Source organism: Pristiophorus japonicus, chromosome 15 (genome assembly GCF_044704955.1).
Source record: "Pristiophorus japonicus isolate sPriJap1 chromosome 15, sPriJap1.hap1, whole genome shotgun sequence".
NCBI classification, from domain to species: domain Eukaryota; kingdom Metazoa; phylum Chordata; class Chondrichthyes; family Pristiophoridae; genus Pristiophorus; species Pristiophorus japonicus.
The window spans coordinates 166,847,313-166,861,651 of record NC_091991.1 but is presented as its reverse complement, the minus strand read 5'-3'; the positions used below and the strand labels follow the sequence as shown (position 1 = coordinate 166,861,651).

Below are 14,339 nucleotides of genomic sequence, written 5' to 3'. Positions count from 1 at the left end.
AACAGCTTTCTCTTCTTCAGAAAAACAATCCTATGCTGGTCAACTTTTCCTAATAAGTTTTCTTAAACTAGGTATCAATGGTGGCCCTTTCCTCCACGATCTTCAAAGCCAGGATATCCTTGTTGAAGTACAGAAATCTGAATTGTTCACAGTATTGCAGGTGTGGCTGTATCAGTGCCTTGTACAGACACTGATCACTTCCTAAGATCTGAGCTCAACCCCACTGAGTAATCAAAAATGGAAAAAAATTCTGATCATGATCTGAACGCACTGTTCTTTTACTCAGCTCATTGTACATGATACATTCAGCAGAATCTTAAATTTAGTTTGCAATTTTTCAATCAGGATATTTTTGACGAAAGGACCATCAGAATGCTAATATTTCAGTTTGTTATGGACACAGTAACAATTTGAACATAAAATTAGCTTTTTTTTTTGAGGACCGACAGTGTGGAAAGTTAAAATTTGGACCTTAAAATCACCATAGCATTTCATAGAATCATAGAATAGTACAGGGCAGAAGGTGGCCATTCAGCCCATCGAGTTTGCGCCGACTCTTTTGAAGAGTAGTCCAGTTAGTCGGTCCCACTTCCCCACTCTTTGCTCATATCCCGGCAATTTTTTCTCCTTCAAATATTTATTCAATTCCCATTTGAAAGATACGATTAAATCATGTAGTGAATTCCAAATCCTAATCACTCATTGTGTAAGTATTTTTTCCCTCATATCACCTCTTTCTTTTGCCAATCACCTTAAATCTGTGCTCTCTGGTTATTGATCCTTCAGCCATTGAAAACCGTTCTCTTTATTTACTCTATCTAAATCTCCTCTTGGCCTTCTCTGCTCTAAGGGGAACAACCCCAGCTTCTCCAATGTATCCACATAACAATAGTCCCTCATTTCTGGAACCATTGTAAATCTCTTCTGTACCCTCCCCAAAATCTTCATGTCCTTCCTAACAGGTGGTGCCCAGCATTGGACACAATACTGAACTAGTGTTTTATATAGGTTTAGCATTACTTCCTGGCTTTTGTACTCTAGGCCTCTATCTATAAAGCCCAGGGTCCCATATGCGTTATTAATTGTTTAGTTAACCTGTCCTGCCACCTTCAAAGATTTGTGCATAAACACCCCAGGTCGCTCTGTTCTTGCACCATTTGTTGCTAAAAAATAAAAATAAACTTAAATTCTAAATGCAAGAAGTTTATGTAGTATCAAATACAAAGGATTTTAACATGGATAACCTGTGTTGGGACCAGTACTTTTTCAATGTGATTGGGTTGTGGAATATATATCAACTAACTATTGACAATTCAAAAATTATGATTTTCATAAAATTGTCTTTATGGTGAAATCCCTCCAAGAAGCAATCCGAAGAAAAAAGTCACAACTCACCCCTCAGGTAGATCATTGTCCAATAGTCCTCTGCAATCGACAACAGGACCACCAGTTCCTATTCGATCTCGAGTTTGTAAACTTACTGGAAGAGAAAAAATATTACAATATTGAATTTTATAAATTCTTTGTAGATTATGCAACAGAAAGTCTTCACATATTCTGGAGATAGCAAAATAAATTTGTTACCAAAAGTGATAATATTTCTGTTTCTGTCTGTGTCTTTGAATTTCCAAACACATTGGCAGACCTTAGGTACCTCATCCAAGCATCTACTTTGAGCTTTAGACTATTAAGGGTTGTAAGGGCAACACAGTTGAGCCCAATCCTACTCTCATACCAGATGCATTTTCCAGCAGAGGTTACTGACGTTTCAGGTGTGAGAACCCTGTGCACTCCTGCACCTCAATATTGGACATTGACATCTATAACAAAATGACAATTTGTTTAAAAAAATAAATCTTAATTGAGGTGGAAAGAAATTTGACAGCAGTGCCAACAGCTGACTATAAAAAGTCAATTGAAAGGAAAAGAACAGGTGGGGCGGGGGGCATCTTTATATAGGTGGGAAGAGGAGGCAAGGTCACACAGGTGATAGCAGAACTTCTCAAAGGGATTATATCCCCGTAAATTTGTGGAAATGGAGGGAGAAAGCAGCTTTCTACATTTTATACTCTGTCATCATAAATACTATCAGGATGGATATAGCATGGATTAGATATATACAGTAACACAGGAATGTGTCTTAACCCCGAATCATTTCTAAGAGAAACGTGATTAGGACAATTATTGGGCATTTTACTATTGTCAGTCTCTGCCAATAAGTATCAGGTTGACTCCTTCCAAACTTAAGACTCTTAAAGCTGGCTTAGAAAGAAGACTTTTATAATAAAATGACAATAGTATCATAAATTCAATGGTGGCGCTCTCAGTTAGCAAATCCGTCAATAAGAATGGCACACACTTGCTTGATTTAGAAATATAATTGATGTTAACGTCACATTAGATCTATTTCTTTAAGCGGCTTTAAAATCTGCTCAATCATAAATCTTACTCCCAACATTTCCTGGATGACAACAATCTTGAAGTTTGCAACCTGCAGGAAGATAGAATCTACAAACTTAATTTGGATGTGTTACGTTTAGGTTTTGCTGGGTAATAAGATAACTAAACACATTACTATACGTTACTCCATCTGGCACAGAGTGCCATGGGGATTTCAATTGTTAACTACCTGCCTGAAACTTAAACCAATCATAAATAGCTACTGCATCTTTCGATTTCTTGCTCTTTATCTCTTCTACCAAGTTCTGTCATTTAAGTTTCTCTCTCTGCCAGACTCTGATCTCAGTAAGCACTTCAGTCCATTGCCCAGCTTAAGCCAAAATCAAGTGCAATGTAGAACAAGTTCTTCATCAGATGTCAGGCCATATTCCCAAGTCCCAATCCTTTTTTTTTGCAATTTTGCACACAATAGGCAAAATTCATACAGAAATGCAGTTCTTTTAATGGAACAATTCTAGTATACACATATTTGCAAGCAGTTATCCTACAAATGATTTACCAGTAAACATGCTGAATAAACCTTGAGCATTTAATTAAGATCTTACCTACTATTTGTCCTCGTATTGTATCACTGTCTGTGGGATTGAGCTTGCATAGATCTAACCGCTGGTCTGGCAAAAAAGAAGAGGATGCAATGTTACCTGAACTGTGTGAGCATAGCAAATTATAGCAGGATATTAAAAGTCTTAATACAGTACAAGACAAGTGTGCATGTAATATATTTTTTTATACTTTTCAGGTGATATTCTGTATCAGACCCTGGGAAGCATGCTACTCTGCAACTAGCCAATTGAGTGGATTCCTGTAGCCAAGTGGCCCAGAATTGGCTCTTAGGCCTGTCAGAATTCACACCTCCCCCCTCCCCATTGATGTCAATAGAGGTGCTTCAGGATGCATGGGAAGCTTCCCATTGGTGATGTCACACAGTAGATAAGCATGGTGAAAGACCTGACCTGATTGCCCTCTCTGCAAAATGATTAACAATTAAGTCGCCATTATCATATTTTTGATGGTTTAAAAAAAAAAATCGGGATGTATTTAACAAAATACTTGCCTTTCTCTTCAGGCTTTGCCTTAAAATTGAGGTATATTAACAAAACCAAAAATCAGACTATGAACCCGTCAGTCAACAAAGAGATACATGTGAAGTTTCAAAAACAATCTCTGGATAAAGCGCTCATGAAACGCTGTTGTCACAAATGCGAGATGAAGAATGGCCAAGTGAACTTAGAATAATGACTGGTATGGAAGAAAATTGCATTTGTCCTTGGTTGACAAGTGAGTGAGATGTCTGAAACGGGTCAATATATTGTGATTCCCCAATTGAATCTATTCTTTTCTATCAGGAGGTTGAATAAAGACAGAAGATGATGATTTTTTCCAGACAGCTGAATACCAGGAGAGAGGCAAGAGTGGCTGCCTTTGACATGAAGGCAGCAGTCAACCAAGAGTCAAAAGCCCTAGCAAAACTGAAGTCAATGGGGGTCAAAGGGAAAATGCATCAGTGGATGGAAGTTATACTTGGTGCAAAGGAAGATGGTTGCAGTTGTCAGAAGCCAGTCATCAAAGTCCCCAAGAAAACGTCTTAGCCCAAACATCTTCAATTGCTTCATCAATGACCTTCCCTCTGTCACAAGGTCAAAAGTGGGGCTGCTTACCAAGAATTCCAGTGTACAGCTTTAGTTAAAACTCCTCTGATAATAAAGCAGCTCACGCGAGCTGCAGCAGAACCCAGATAATCTTCAGGCATAGGCAGACAAGTAACATGCAACATTTTGCACCACAAGTACCAGGTAATGAACATCTCGAACAAGAGAAAGCCCAGCCATTTCCCCATGACTTTCAAAAGGTACGATTGCCAAATCCCCCATCAACATCATCTTGGGGTTTACCATTGGTCAGAAGTTGAATTGGACCAGTCATATCAACAACATTACTACAAGAGCACAGCAGAGGCTGAGGACTCTGCAATGACTGGCTTATCTCCTGACTCTCTCAAAGCCTCTCCACCATATACAAGGCAAAAGTCAGGCATGTGACGGAATGCGCACCATTCATCGTGGATGGCTGCAGATGCAACAACACTCTAGAAGCTCAACATCAAGACAGAACATTTACTTGATCGATGCCACTGCTGGTGGACTAATATCCACTCCTCCACAGCGTATTGTGGCTGTAGTTTGTACAGTCTACAGGATGCACTGCAGCAACTCACCAAGGTTACATAAGACAGTATCTCCCTCCACTGTGACCTCTTTCACCGAGAAGCACAAGAGGAGCAAAAAAAGAGCACCACCTCCAAACTCCCCTGCAAATCACACAACATCCTGACTTGCGCATATATTATCATGCCTTCATCATCGGTGGGTCAATTTCCAGGAAATCCTTATCTAACAGCACAAAGACAAGGCCAACCATCATCATCTCAAGGCTAGGGATAGGCAATAAATGCAGCCTTGCCAGTGTCACCCATACCCAGAAAACAAATAGGGCAAAAACAAGTTGTGTTACTTTGTACCTAGGCCTATTAAGGTGTCAGCCTTGGCTCAGTGCGAGCATTCTTGTCTCAGAATGAGAAGGTCGGTGGTTCAAGTCCCACTCCAGCATGTTGAGCATATAATCTAGGCTGACAGTTCAGTGCCATATTGAGGGAGTGCTGCATTGTCAGAGGTGCCATCTATCGGATAATACTGCCCTTCCAGGTCATTGTAAAGGATCCCATGGTAGAACAGCAAGGTGTTCTCCCAGTTTCCGAACTAATTTATCCCTCAATCAACACCAAAACAGATTATCTAGTCATTTATTTTATTGCTGTTTGTGGACCTTGCTGTTCACAAATTGACTGCCACTTTCACCCACAGTAAATAGGTGTCAAAAAAAAACTTAATTGGCTGTGAAGTGCTTTGGGGTATTGATGTCTTGAAAGGTGTTATATAAACTCAAGTTCTTTCTTTTATTATTTTAAACAGACCCACCTTTCTCTTCCAAACAAATTTCATTACAACTTGGTCACCTCCACAAAACCTGTGTCAGCAGGAGAAAATGAATGTCCAATGTCATTTTCCAATTGCTGACATACTTTTAGTGAGGAGACACACAGTTAAGCCTTTTTCTATCCTCTCCTCCACTGAATACTTCTCAAAGTTCTCAACCTAATATATTACCCAGGATTAGATTAAGTTTATCCCATGAGCTATTCAGATGCCAGAAAAGTTTGGAAATTAAACTCTCAAACAACTAAGAGTTAATCCTTGCCTATACATTAGCTCTACTGCTAAAAAAAAACAAGAAACAGACTACATACAGCCGGTGTCCTTTAGCCTACTGATGGCATTTGATAGCAGCCGAACACAGCCCAGGAAGCCAGCTCCCTGTTTCTTATGTATTTTCTTGTGATTCCATATGCTTATAGTAATTGAGTCTGCTTTTCCAATGTACCTGAAAAGGAAGAAGTTATGAGTATTAAGGCAAATGTAGCACCACAAACAACTTTTAAGATACTGAAACTTCCCCCAAAGATCCCGAATAGTGCTCCTCTGTGATTGACAGACTTATTACATGTTCTGTGGGGGAGGGTTTGAACTCATTAGGTATTGGGAAGGGCACTAGGATAAAGCATGGGAGAGGAGATGGAAAGTGCACAGAGTACTACAAGAGATAAGCATTAGAATAAAGAGTAGTTCAGAAATGGGGGGGGTGGGGGGCGGGGGGGGGAAATGCGAGATGCGAGGTAGACTAAGATGGGATTGGAGTGCATGTGGGTAAATGCATGGAGCATGATAAATAAGGTGGGTGAGCTGCAGACACAAGTAGCCACAGGGAATTATGATATAGTGGCAATAACTGAGATGGCTCAAACAAGGGGATGAATAGGCACCTAATATTCCTGGCTACAGTGTATTCAAGCAAGATAGGGAAGAAAAAAAGGACGGGGTGGGGTTGATGGCAGTATTGATCAGAGATACTTGTACAGCACTAGAAAGGAATGATGTGCTTGAGGGTTCAAAAACAGAATTTATTTGGTTAGAATTAAGGAAGAGAGGAGCTATTACACTGCTGGGTGTATACTATAGGCCACCAAATAGTGGGAAGGAGAGAGAAGAGCAAATTTACAGGCAAATTGCAAAAAGATGCAAGAACTACAGAGTAGTGATAATGGAGGGTCTTCAATTATACAAATATGCACTGGGATAGTAACAGTGTAAAAGCAAAGAGTGTGGGGAATTATTTAAATGTGTAGAAGAGAACTTTCTTGATCAGTGTGTTTGCCATCCAATAAGGAAGGAAGCAGTGCTGGGTTTAGTTCTGGTAATGAAGTGGGGCAAGTGGAGCATGTTTCAGTGGGGGAACATTTAGGAAAAAGTGATCATAAGATCATTAGGATTAGAGTAGTTATGGAAAAGGACAAGGACAAGTCAAGTGTGAAAATATTCAACTAGAGGAGAGCTAATTTCAGTGAGCTGAAAAGGAATCTGGCCCAGATGGATTGGAGTCAAAGATTGGCAGATAAAATAGTATGTGAGCAATGTGTGGCCTTCAAAGAGGAGATAGTTTGGGTACAGACTAGACACATTCCCATGAGGGGATAGGATGGACATCCAAAGCTTGAGCTCCCAGGGTGACTAAAGTTATAGAGATTAAAATGAAACAGAAAAAGGCTCATGATAAATGTCAGGCTCATAATTCAGCCGAGAACCAAGCTGAATACAAAAAGTACAGGGAAGAACTGAAAAAGGAAATAAAAGGGGAAAAGAGTGCATAAGAATAGATTGTCAGGTAACATAAAAGGGAACCCAAAATCTTTTCTAAACATATAAATAGTAAAAGGATAGTCAAAGGAAAGGTGGGCCGATTAGGAACCAAAAACGAGATCTTCTTCTGCAGGCAGAAGCATGGCTGAGGGACTAAATGAATACTTTGCATATGTTTTTACTAGAGAAAAGGCTGTTGCTAATATAGCATTAAAGGAGGAGGCAGTAGAATAGGATAACAATAAAGTGGAGTTACTTAAAAGGTTGGCAGCGCTCAAAGAAGAAACGTCACCTGGTCTGGATGAGATGCATCCTAGATTGCTGAGGGAAGTAAAGGAGTAAATTGCGGAGGTTCTGGCCACAATCTTCCAATCCTCCTTAGATATTGGAGTGGTGCCAGGAAGACTGCAAATGTTACACCCCTGTTCAAAAAAGGGGAAAGGGATAAACCTGGCAAATATAGGCCAGTCAGCCCAACGTCAGTGATGGGGTAACTTTTAGAGACAATAATCCAGGACAAAATTAATTGGCACTTGGAAAAATATGGGTTAATAAATGAGTCAGCACAGATTTGTTAAATTTGTTTGACTAACTTGATTGAGTTCTTTGATGCAATAATGGAGCGGGTTGATGACGGTACTGCGGTTGATGTTATTTATATGGACTTTCAACAGGCATTTGATAAAGTGAATTCATGGGATAAAGAGGCAGTGGTTTCATGAATACAAAATTGGTTAATTTTAGCTTGAACCCCAGTTTCTCCTTACAGCAGAGAAGGTTAAGGGGCAATTTGATAAAGGCGTTCAAAATCATGAAGGGTTTTGATAAGAGTAAATAAGAAGAAACTGTTTCCAGTGGCAGAAGGGTCAGTAACCAGAGGACACAGATTTAAGGTAATGGGCAAAAGAACCAAAGACAAGATGAGTAAAAAAAAAATTACGCAGCAAGTTATGATGATGTGGAATGCGCTGCCTGAAAGGGTGGTGGAAGCAGATTCAATAGCAACTTTCAAAAGGGAACTGGATAATACATGAAGGGGAAAAATTTGGAGGAAGAGCAGGGGTATGGGACCAAATGGATAGCTCTTTCAAAAAGAGTTGGTACAGGTACGATGGGCCGAATGGTCTCCTTCTGTGTTGTTTAATTCTGTGACATGCAAGACAGTCTAATTGTGTATAATCATAATCTTTTCAAATCACAGAACAAGCCATATTCACAAACACTGAAAGTGACTTCACTTTTATTTGAAGTTTATATTCACTTCTGGCTGCACCATAACAGAACTTGAAGCTACCATCGGCCATATTAGTGCACAGGATTGATACTGACAACATCAAGTCACAGTAAGATTGTTCCCATCATCTGGTAGCGAGCTTCAGAGATAGTTCAATGTTTAGCTATGGTAACTGAAATCATTAGCAATTTAGTGATCACTTTAATAGTCAAAAACATTTCAGGGTAATAATGTGGATCAGACATGGGCTCACAGCTAATTGCTCTACACTGGACATGCTAATCATCTTCAATGACGACAAGACCTGAAAGCAGAAACTTGGCCAAAAAAAACTTGTGGGTGTTGTCATTTGGTGATCTTTTTAATCGCAATATCTGAAGTGTCACATACGTTTGACATTCAGAAATATGCAAAAATCTCAAAATAACTCACTTAATATGCCATAATACTATGATGTCTGATTAAACAACATCATTTTTGAAGTCATTTGTCAAAATCATGCATCCAGAAGCAACTAGAGGCATCCGGTTTTATATAGTTTAGATCCAATACCAATCAACGTCATCAATTTTTTCAATTCTACTAAACAGGTAACAAATAGATTTTGTTGACTGGTCGACAGGACTCAAAAATCAGGCTACAAGCTAAACTCAGGAGAATCAATCTCTTGCAATTTCAAGTCGGTGTCTGCACTGCATAACTCAGACATTCTTGGTTGAGAAACACACTTACCTATAGCGTAAGACAAAATAAATGTGAAGTGAGGAAGCATAAAGCGCATGAATTTTAACAACTTTATGATGGAGGAAGATGGAACAAAGGGAGCTGGGATCTAATTTGATTAATCTGGATCAGTAAGGTTATTCCCACAAAGCAACCATATTCTATATTATGAAAATACCCAATTAAAAAAATCATGGTAATGGTATTAAAATTGACAAGATGTGAATCCAGGTAATGTCACTTATTACAAGAACAGCCACTCTCCAAATAAGTATAGCATTGTCACAACTAAATTATACTTTTAGAAGTTCTACTTAAATTAAGAATTTACCATTTTGCGTAAATGAAGGACAATCCTTTCTGATTCAAACACTTGGGTGCATCCTTTTTTAAATTGCTATACTTATTTTTTTAAAAAGTGATTTAAAAATAATTAAACCTCACTAAGTCCTTTAAAGCAAAATGAATAAGCCCCAAGAATTACAATACATTCCAGAAGTAAAATGATAGCTACAGATTCAACTGCACTCACAAGTCATAGTGTTGGTTCCATTTTGGATCAAGCGTGTTTTTCACCGTGTCTGTCGAGTGACACTGTCCTGAGCCATCTACAATAATTTTGGCAAAAGGGTCAGGTAATCCTATGCAAGGCAAAAAAATGAGTCTTATTTAAAACAGGTAAACTCCTAGCATAATTGAAGTGAAAAATAGCTAAATTTCCCATTTAAAATAATCAGGCAACACTTTGAAAACTGTAGTCCTGACCAAAATACACAACATGAAATCTAAAATCTGCATTGCCTGCAATCATACATAATATTGATTTCACAACTATTAGCCCCCAGTCTAAAATTATAAATCCAAATGTTGATCACGATAGAGTGCACAAACTTCATTGAAATTTTTTCTGTGTATATTAAAAAATCCCATATTGCTCCACTAGGTTTTAATTTCATTTTAAATTACTCTTAAGCAAACTAGATTTCTGGATTCCAGCAGAGATATAAGGGATGATTCTGTGATGGTGTTCACAGATCTCACCCACACATTCTGCAAGCGCACCTCGCTGAATTGGGCAAATAGACACAAGTGCTGGATTTAAGAGGCATTGAATTCACCAGTCCAAAGTTCAGCGTCCCCCACTCCGCATTGATTTTGGCAACCATGCCCAAGCATGTACAGGTTCCTTTAAAGCTCCCGGTTGTAGTCAACCCTATTCCACTTTTTTTTGTTCTTAGTCCTTTAGCGTTACTCACCAGTTTAAAACCGGGACGACTTGGTTTCCCTGATCTAGTCTTCAGACTTGTTCAGGCAGAGGGAACAAAGGTAGATGCAACTGCATCTAGCACCAACTTGAGCATAAGACCCAAGTCTTCAGACCCAGGCGTAACCACTTAGGAGCATCTAACAGAACCTGCTTCTATCGTCTATGCTTCACGGAGGTGGCTTTCACGAAGTTATACCATTTAATCGAGGCAGACTTGCAGACAAAATCTACCACAGGGAAGACTATGCTTGTTGCTCTAAAGGTTGCCAAAGAGTTGAATTTTTACACAACTGGATTGTTCCAGGCATTGGTGACATTTAGCACATTAGTCAGTCTTCAGTCCAGTGGTGCATCAAGCAAGTCACAGAAATATTGTTTTTCAGGGGACATTCTTTTGCTGCTTTCACCATATAAAGGAGGCAACTGCAGAAGAGGCTACAGCACTTTCACCCTGCAAGTCCAGGGCCTCACTGATAGCAAACATGTAGATATCAGGCCACTCTAGGTATGTATAATTAGGAAAGACTTTCATTCCATCAATGTGAAAGTGATGCCAAGCACAGCAACAGAATAAGACAACACCCAGCCAGCAGCCACCATTCTTCCATTTTGTGGCATTCCACTTTGGCAGCACTGTTTAAAAGAGCAGGCAGAATAGTTGGATAGTGCTAGAGGACTGCGGTCACCCTTGGAGTTGAGGTAGAGATCAGCCTGATCTAGTTGAATGGTAGAGAAGGCTTGAGGAGAAAGAGAACCAAGAAGCTCAGCCTTGAGGAGGAGAAGGAAAAGGAAAATGTAGAAATGGGGGAAGCGGACATGCAGTCAGGAAGACTGGTATGCCATTAAAATCTGTAAAAGTGACCCTGCATGAACAACCCTATGGTCCTCAGGTTATACTGTGATCATAAACAACATGCTCTGCCTAATCCTCATTATCACAGCTATCTGTGTCTTTGCACAGACAACATTAACATGTCCCTTCTGGCAAAAAAAAATCTATGGCAACCAGTTAATTTCTCTACTTCTATTTAGCATATACGTGCTTTGCTTTTTGCTTCACCGCGCTTGGTGGAGTACGGTAATTCCGACGTGTTCCTTTTCTCTTTCTAAATGTTATTTCAGTGGGAGGAGTAACTGTGGTGGTAACTTGCTGCTCCTCATTGGAGGCCTCTTGAGACACAGCTGTGGCACTGAACCTCTGTGCTGGGTCTCAAAATGGCTCGACAATTACTGCCAGTCACCTGCCACAGTTACAGCCGAAATGGAAAGTGGAGGTAACTATGCGCCTTTTCTGGATATATCCTAGTTGCTGACTGTCCTTTGCAAATCACTGGGACCTGTGTTGGGACAGACCCTTCGACATCACTTAGGAGTTTGAAGTCGCACATCAAGGTACTCTCAAGCCACTTCCCTGGCCTTTGCAACCTAGAACTGAGCCTCCTGTAAATTTAAATGCAGGATTTCAATAGCCAAAGTAACATCTTTAACAAGGAAAACAACCCCTGTGTTTTGAACCACTACCTTCAGGGGCTTCCCTGCAGATGGCTGTGCAGTTACCATGAGCTGCATGGATTGCAAGCAAGTTATACCCTCGCACATAAGATACTGGAGCTGAACTTAGGCAAATTCTCAGACATAACATGCAAGGACCTCAAAAACACTCTCAAAGGGGTGCACAAAGTGCTTCTTCCGTTTATTAATGAGATCTCCTATGAGTGTTAGCTGTGGCTCAGTGGGTAGCACTCTTGCCTCTGAGTCAGAAGGTTGTGGGTTCAAGTCCCACTCCAGGGACTCTAGCAAAAATCTAGGCTGACACTCCAGTGCGTTGAAGAAGAAACACGGCACTGTCGGAAGTGTCATCTTTTGGATGAGATGTTGAGAGAGTAGACAGGGCCTCGGTTTAAGTGGACGTAAATGATCCCATGGCACTATTTTGAAAAACAGCAGGGGAGTTACCCCCGGTGTCTTGGCCAATATCCCTCAATCAACATAACAAAAACAGATTATCTGGTCAATATCACATTGCTGTTTGTGAGCGCTGGGTTGTGCACAAATTGGTTGCCGTGTTTCCCACATTACAGCAGTGACTACACTCTAAGTGTACTTCATTGGCTGAAAAGCGCTTTGAGATGTCCGGTGGTCATGAAAGACGCTAGATAAATCCAAGTCTTTCTTTTTTTTTTCTTTCTGTGTACATAGCATCTAAGGTACAGATCTATGGGCCCTGCAGTACAGAATGTCTAACCCTAGCCTTCCTTTCATGTTGATGCTTCTCTAATATCACATTAACGTGGGTCCTCCTCACGTGCTTTGTGACTAGCCTGTGCTGTATGTTTCTGAGCAGGTGCTTGCGCTGTCAGAAGTGTTTGATGGGTGCTCAAGTGATGTGCCGGCTTTCTGCTCGACCCTGGTGGCAAGTACAGCATTTTGGGTGGCCCTACGCAGAGAGAAAAGAGCGGTTAGCATGGTGCATGTTTCAAGTGGTTCTGCACGAGGGTAGTACAGCGAGTGCCATACTGCTCCTGGACATGTCATTGAGTGAGTGAATTTGAAGGGTAAGCGAGTAGAAAAAGTTGGAGAATACTTGCCTTACTGGCCTGGTACAAAACCGCCAAGCTCTCCCTTGCCCACACCCTTAAGGGCCTCCACCCCAATAATTTCCTGAGCTGCCTCCTCATGGTGGGTCAGACAATGCAGGTAGGCAGGGCCACCGCCATTGTGGTTTCACACTCTGTGGTTGTGTGCAGCCTCCACCTTTAAAAGCAGACAAAACATAAGCTTTCAGCACATGGGTCTAAGCTGAGTGGCACGCCAGTGCCCAGCCTTCATTCCATATTGTGTGAATGGATGACTGCACAGCATGCAAGTAGTTTAAGGTGGCAGTTTCACTTAGGGGCATAACATGCAGCAGTTAAGTGTGCCATTCGAAGCAGTTTCCATGCCAGCCACGTTCAGGCTGAAGCATCACAAATATCGAGGTTTCGACATGCAAGATGAGAGAGGTTACGCTAGTGTTTGCCATGGTCATTGCTGTGCTGCACCATGTTGGGGGCTTGAAGCCTGTGCCATGCATAGTATGGGCATAGATTTAATTTGAGTGGCGTTGTCTACCTGTAGGCAATCTTACCTTGGCACGTTTCCTCATGCCAGAGAATTGCTTCCTCATCTGCTCCCACGACCTATGGACGTGGGAGACAACATTGACTTTATCGGTCATCTCTTGCCATGCACACTGCACATCTGCATGAGGGATCACCTCTGCCTGAAATATGCCAATCCTCTTCTATCTTGTCTCTTCGAAAAGAACGTACAAAGTCTCTTCACTAAAGATGGCAGCTCTGCCCATGACCTTTAGCAACGTTCATCGTCAGAGCGCTAGTTGGCCACAGCAAAAAGTAATGGTTGCAAAGAGCAACAGCTGACAATGCTGAATCCAGCGAGGTTTGCTTCCCACTTCCCTTGAGCGATTATTGCTGGGCACACAGTCAGCCCTCTATTCTTCAGAAACAGAATTATAGAAACCAAAATTTAATACTTACTGAAGAAATCCTTCTTAGCCAGATTTTTTGCACACAACACTGGAAGACAAAAATATGAGATTTAATGTCACACTTTTTCCGTAAAACTGTCTCCCCTTTTCCAAAAATACTGACTCAGGTTACGGTACAGATTCTCAGGCACTGGCAACCTTTCAATCCCTTTCTGAAGTGGTCACTTTTGTGTGAATGGCAATGACTGCCAACAAGCAGTTGTGAATAATATAGCAGTTTTAAATTAATTTCATTCTATGTATTTTGGTTGATTTCACTTAAATGCATAAAAAGGTATTTCAATCATTTCTATCCGTGCAATATAATTGAAGACTCCCACAGAAACTTGACTGAGACCTGACTACTACTGCAAG

The 14,339-nt window shown here is 40.7% G+C and overlaps 1 protein-coding gene across 3 annotated transcripts in view; it reads right to left on the bottom strand.

Moving 5' to 3' along the window:
- Positions 1 to 14,339, bottom strand: part of smurf1 (SMAD specific E3 ubiquitin protein ligase 1) — a 123,498-nt gene that overhangs the window by 29,948 nt on the left and 79,211 nt on the right. For 2 of the 3 annotated variants that reach the window (XM_070901276.1, XM_070901277.1), the window contains exons 2-6: positions 13,975 to 14,013; positions 9,701 to 9,809; positions 5,765 to 5,898; positions 3,006 to 3,071; positions 1,396 to 1,480 (exon numbers count right to left, since the gene is read on the bottom strand). In XM_070901276.1, coding sequence (XP_070757377.1) covers positions 1,396 to 1,480; positions 3,006 to 3,071; positions 5,765 to 5,898; positions 9,701 to 9,809; positions 13,975 to 14,013 — 433 coding nt within the window. The remainder of the gene's footprint in view (positions 1 to 1,395; positions 1,481 to 3,005; positions 3,072 to 5,764; positions 5,899 to 9,700; positions 9,810 to 13,974; positions 14,014 to 14,339) is intronic. The other variant, XM_070901278.1, reaches the window with a different exon arrangement.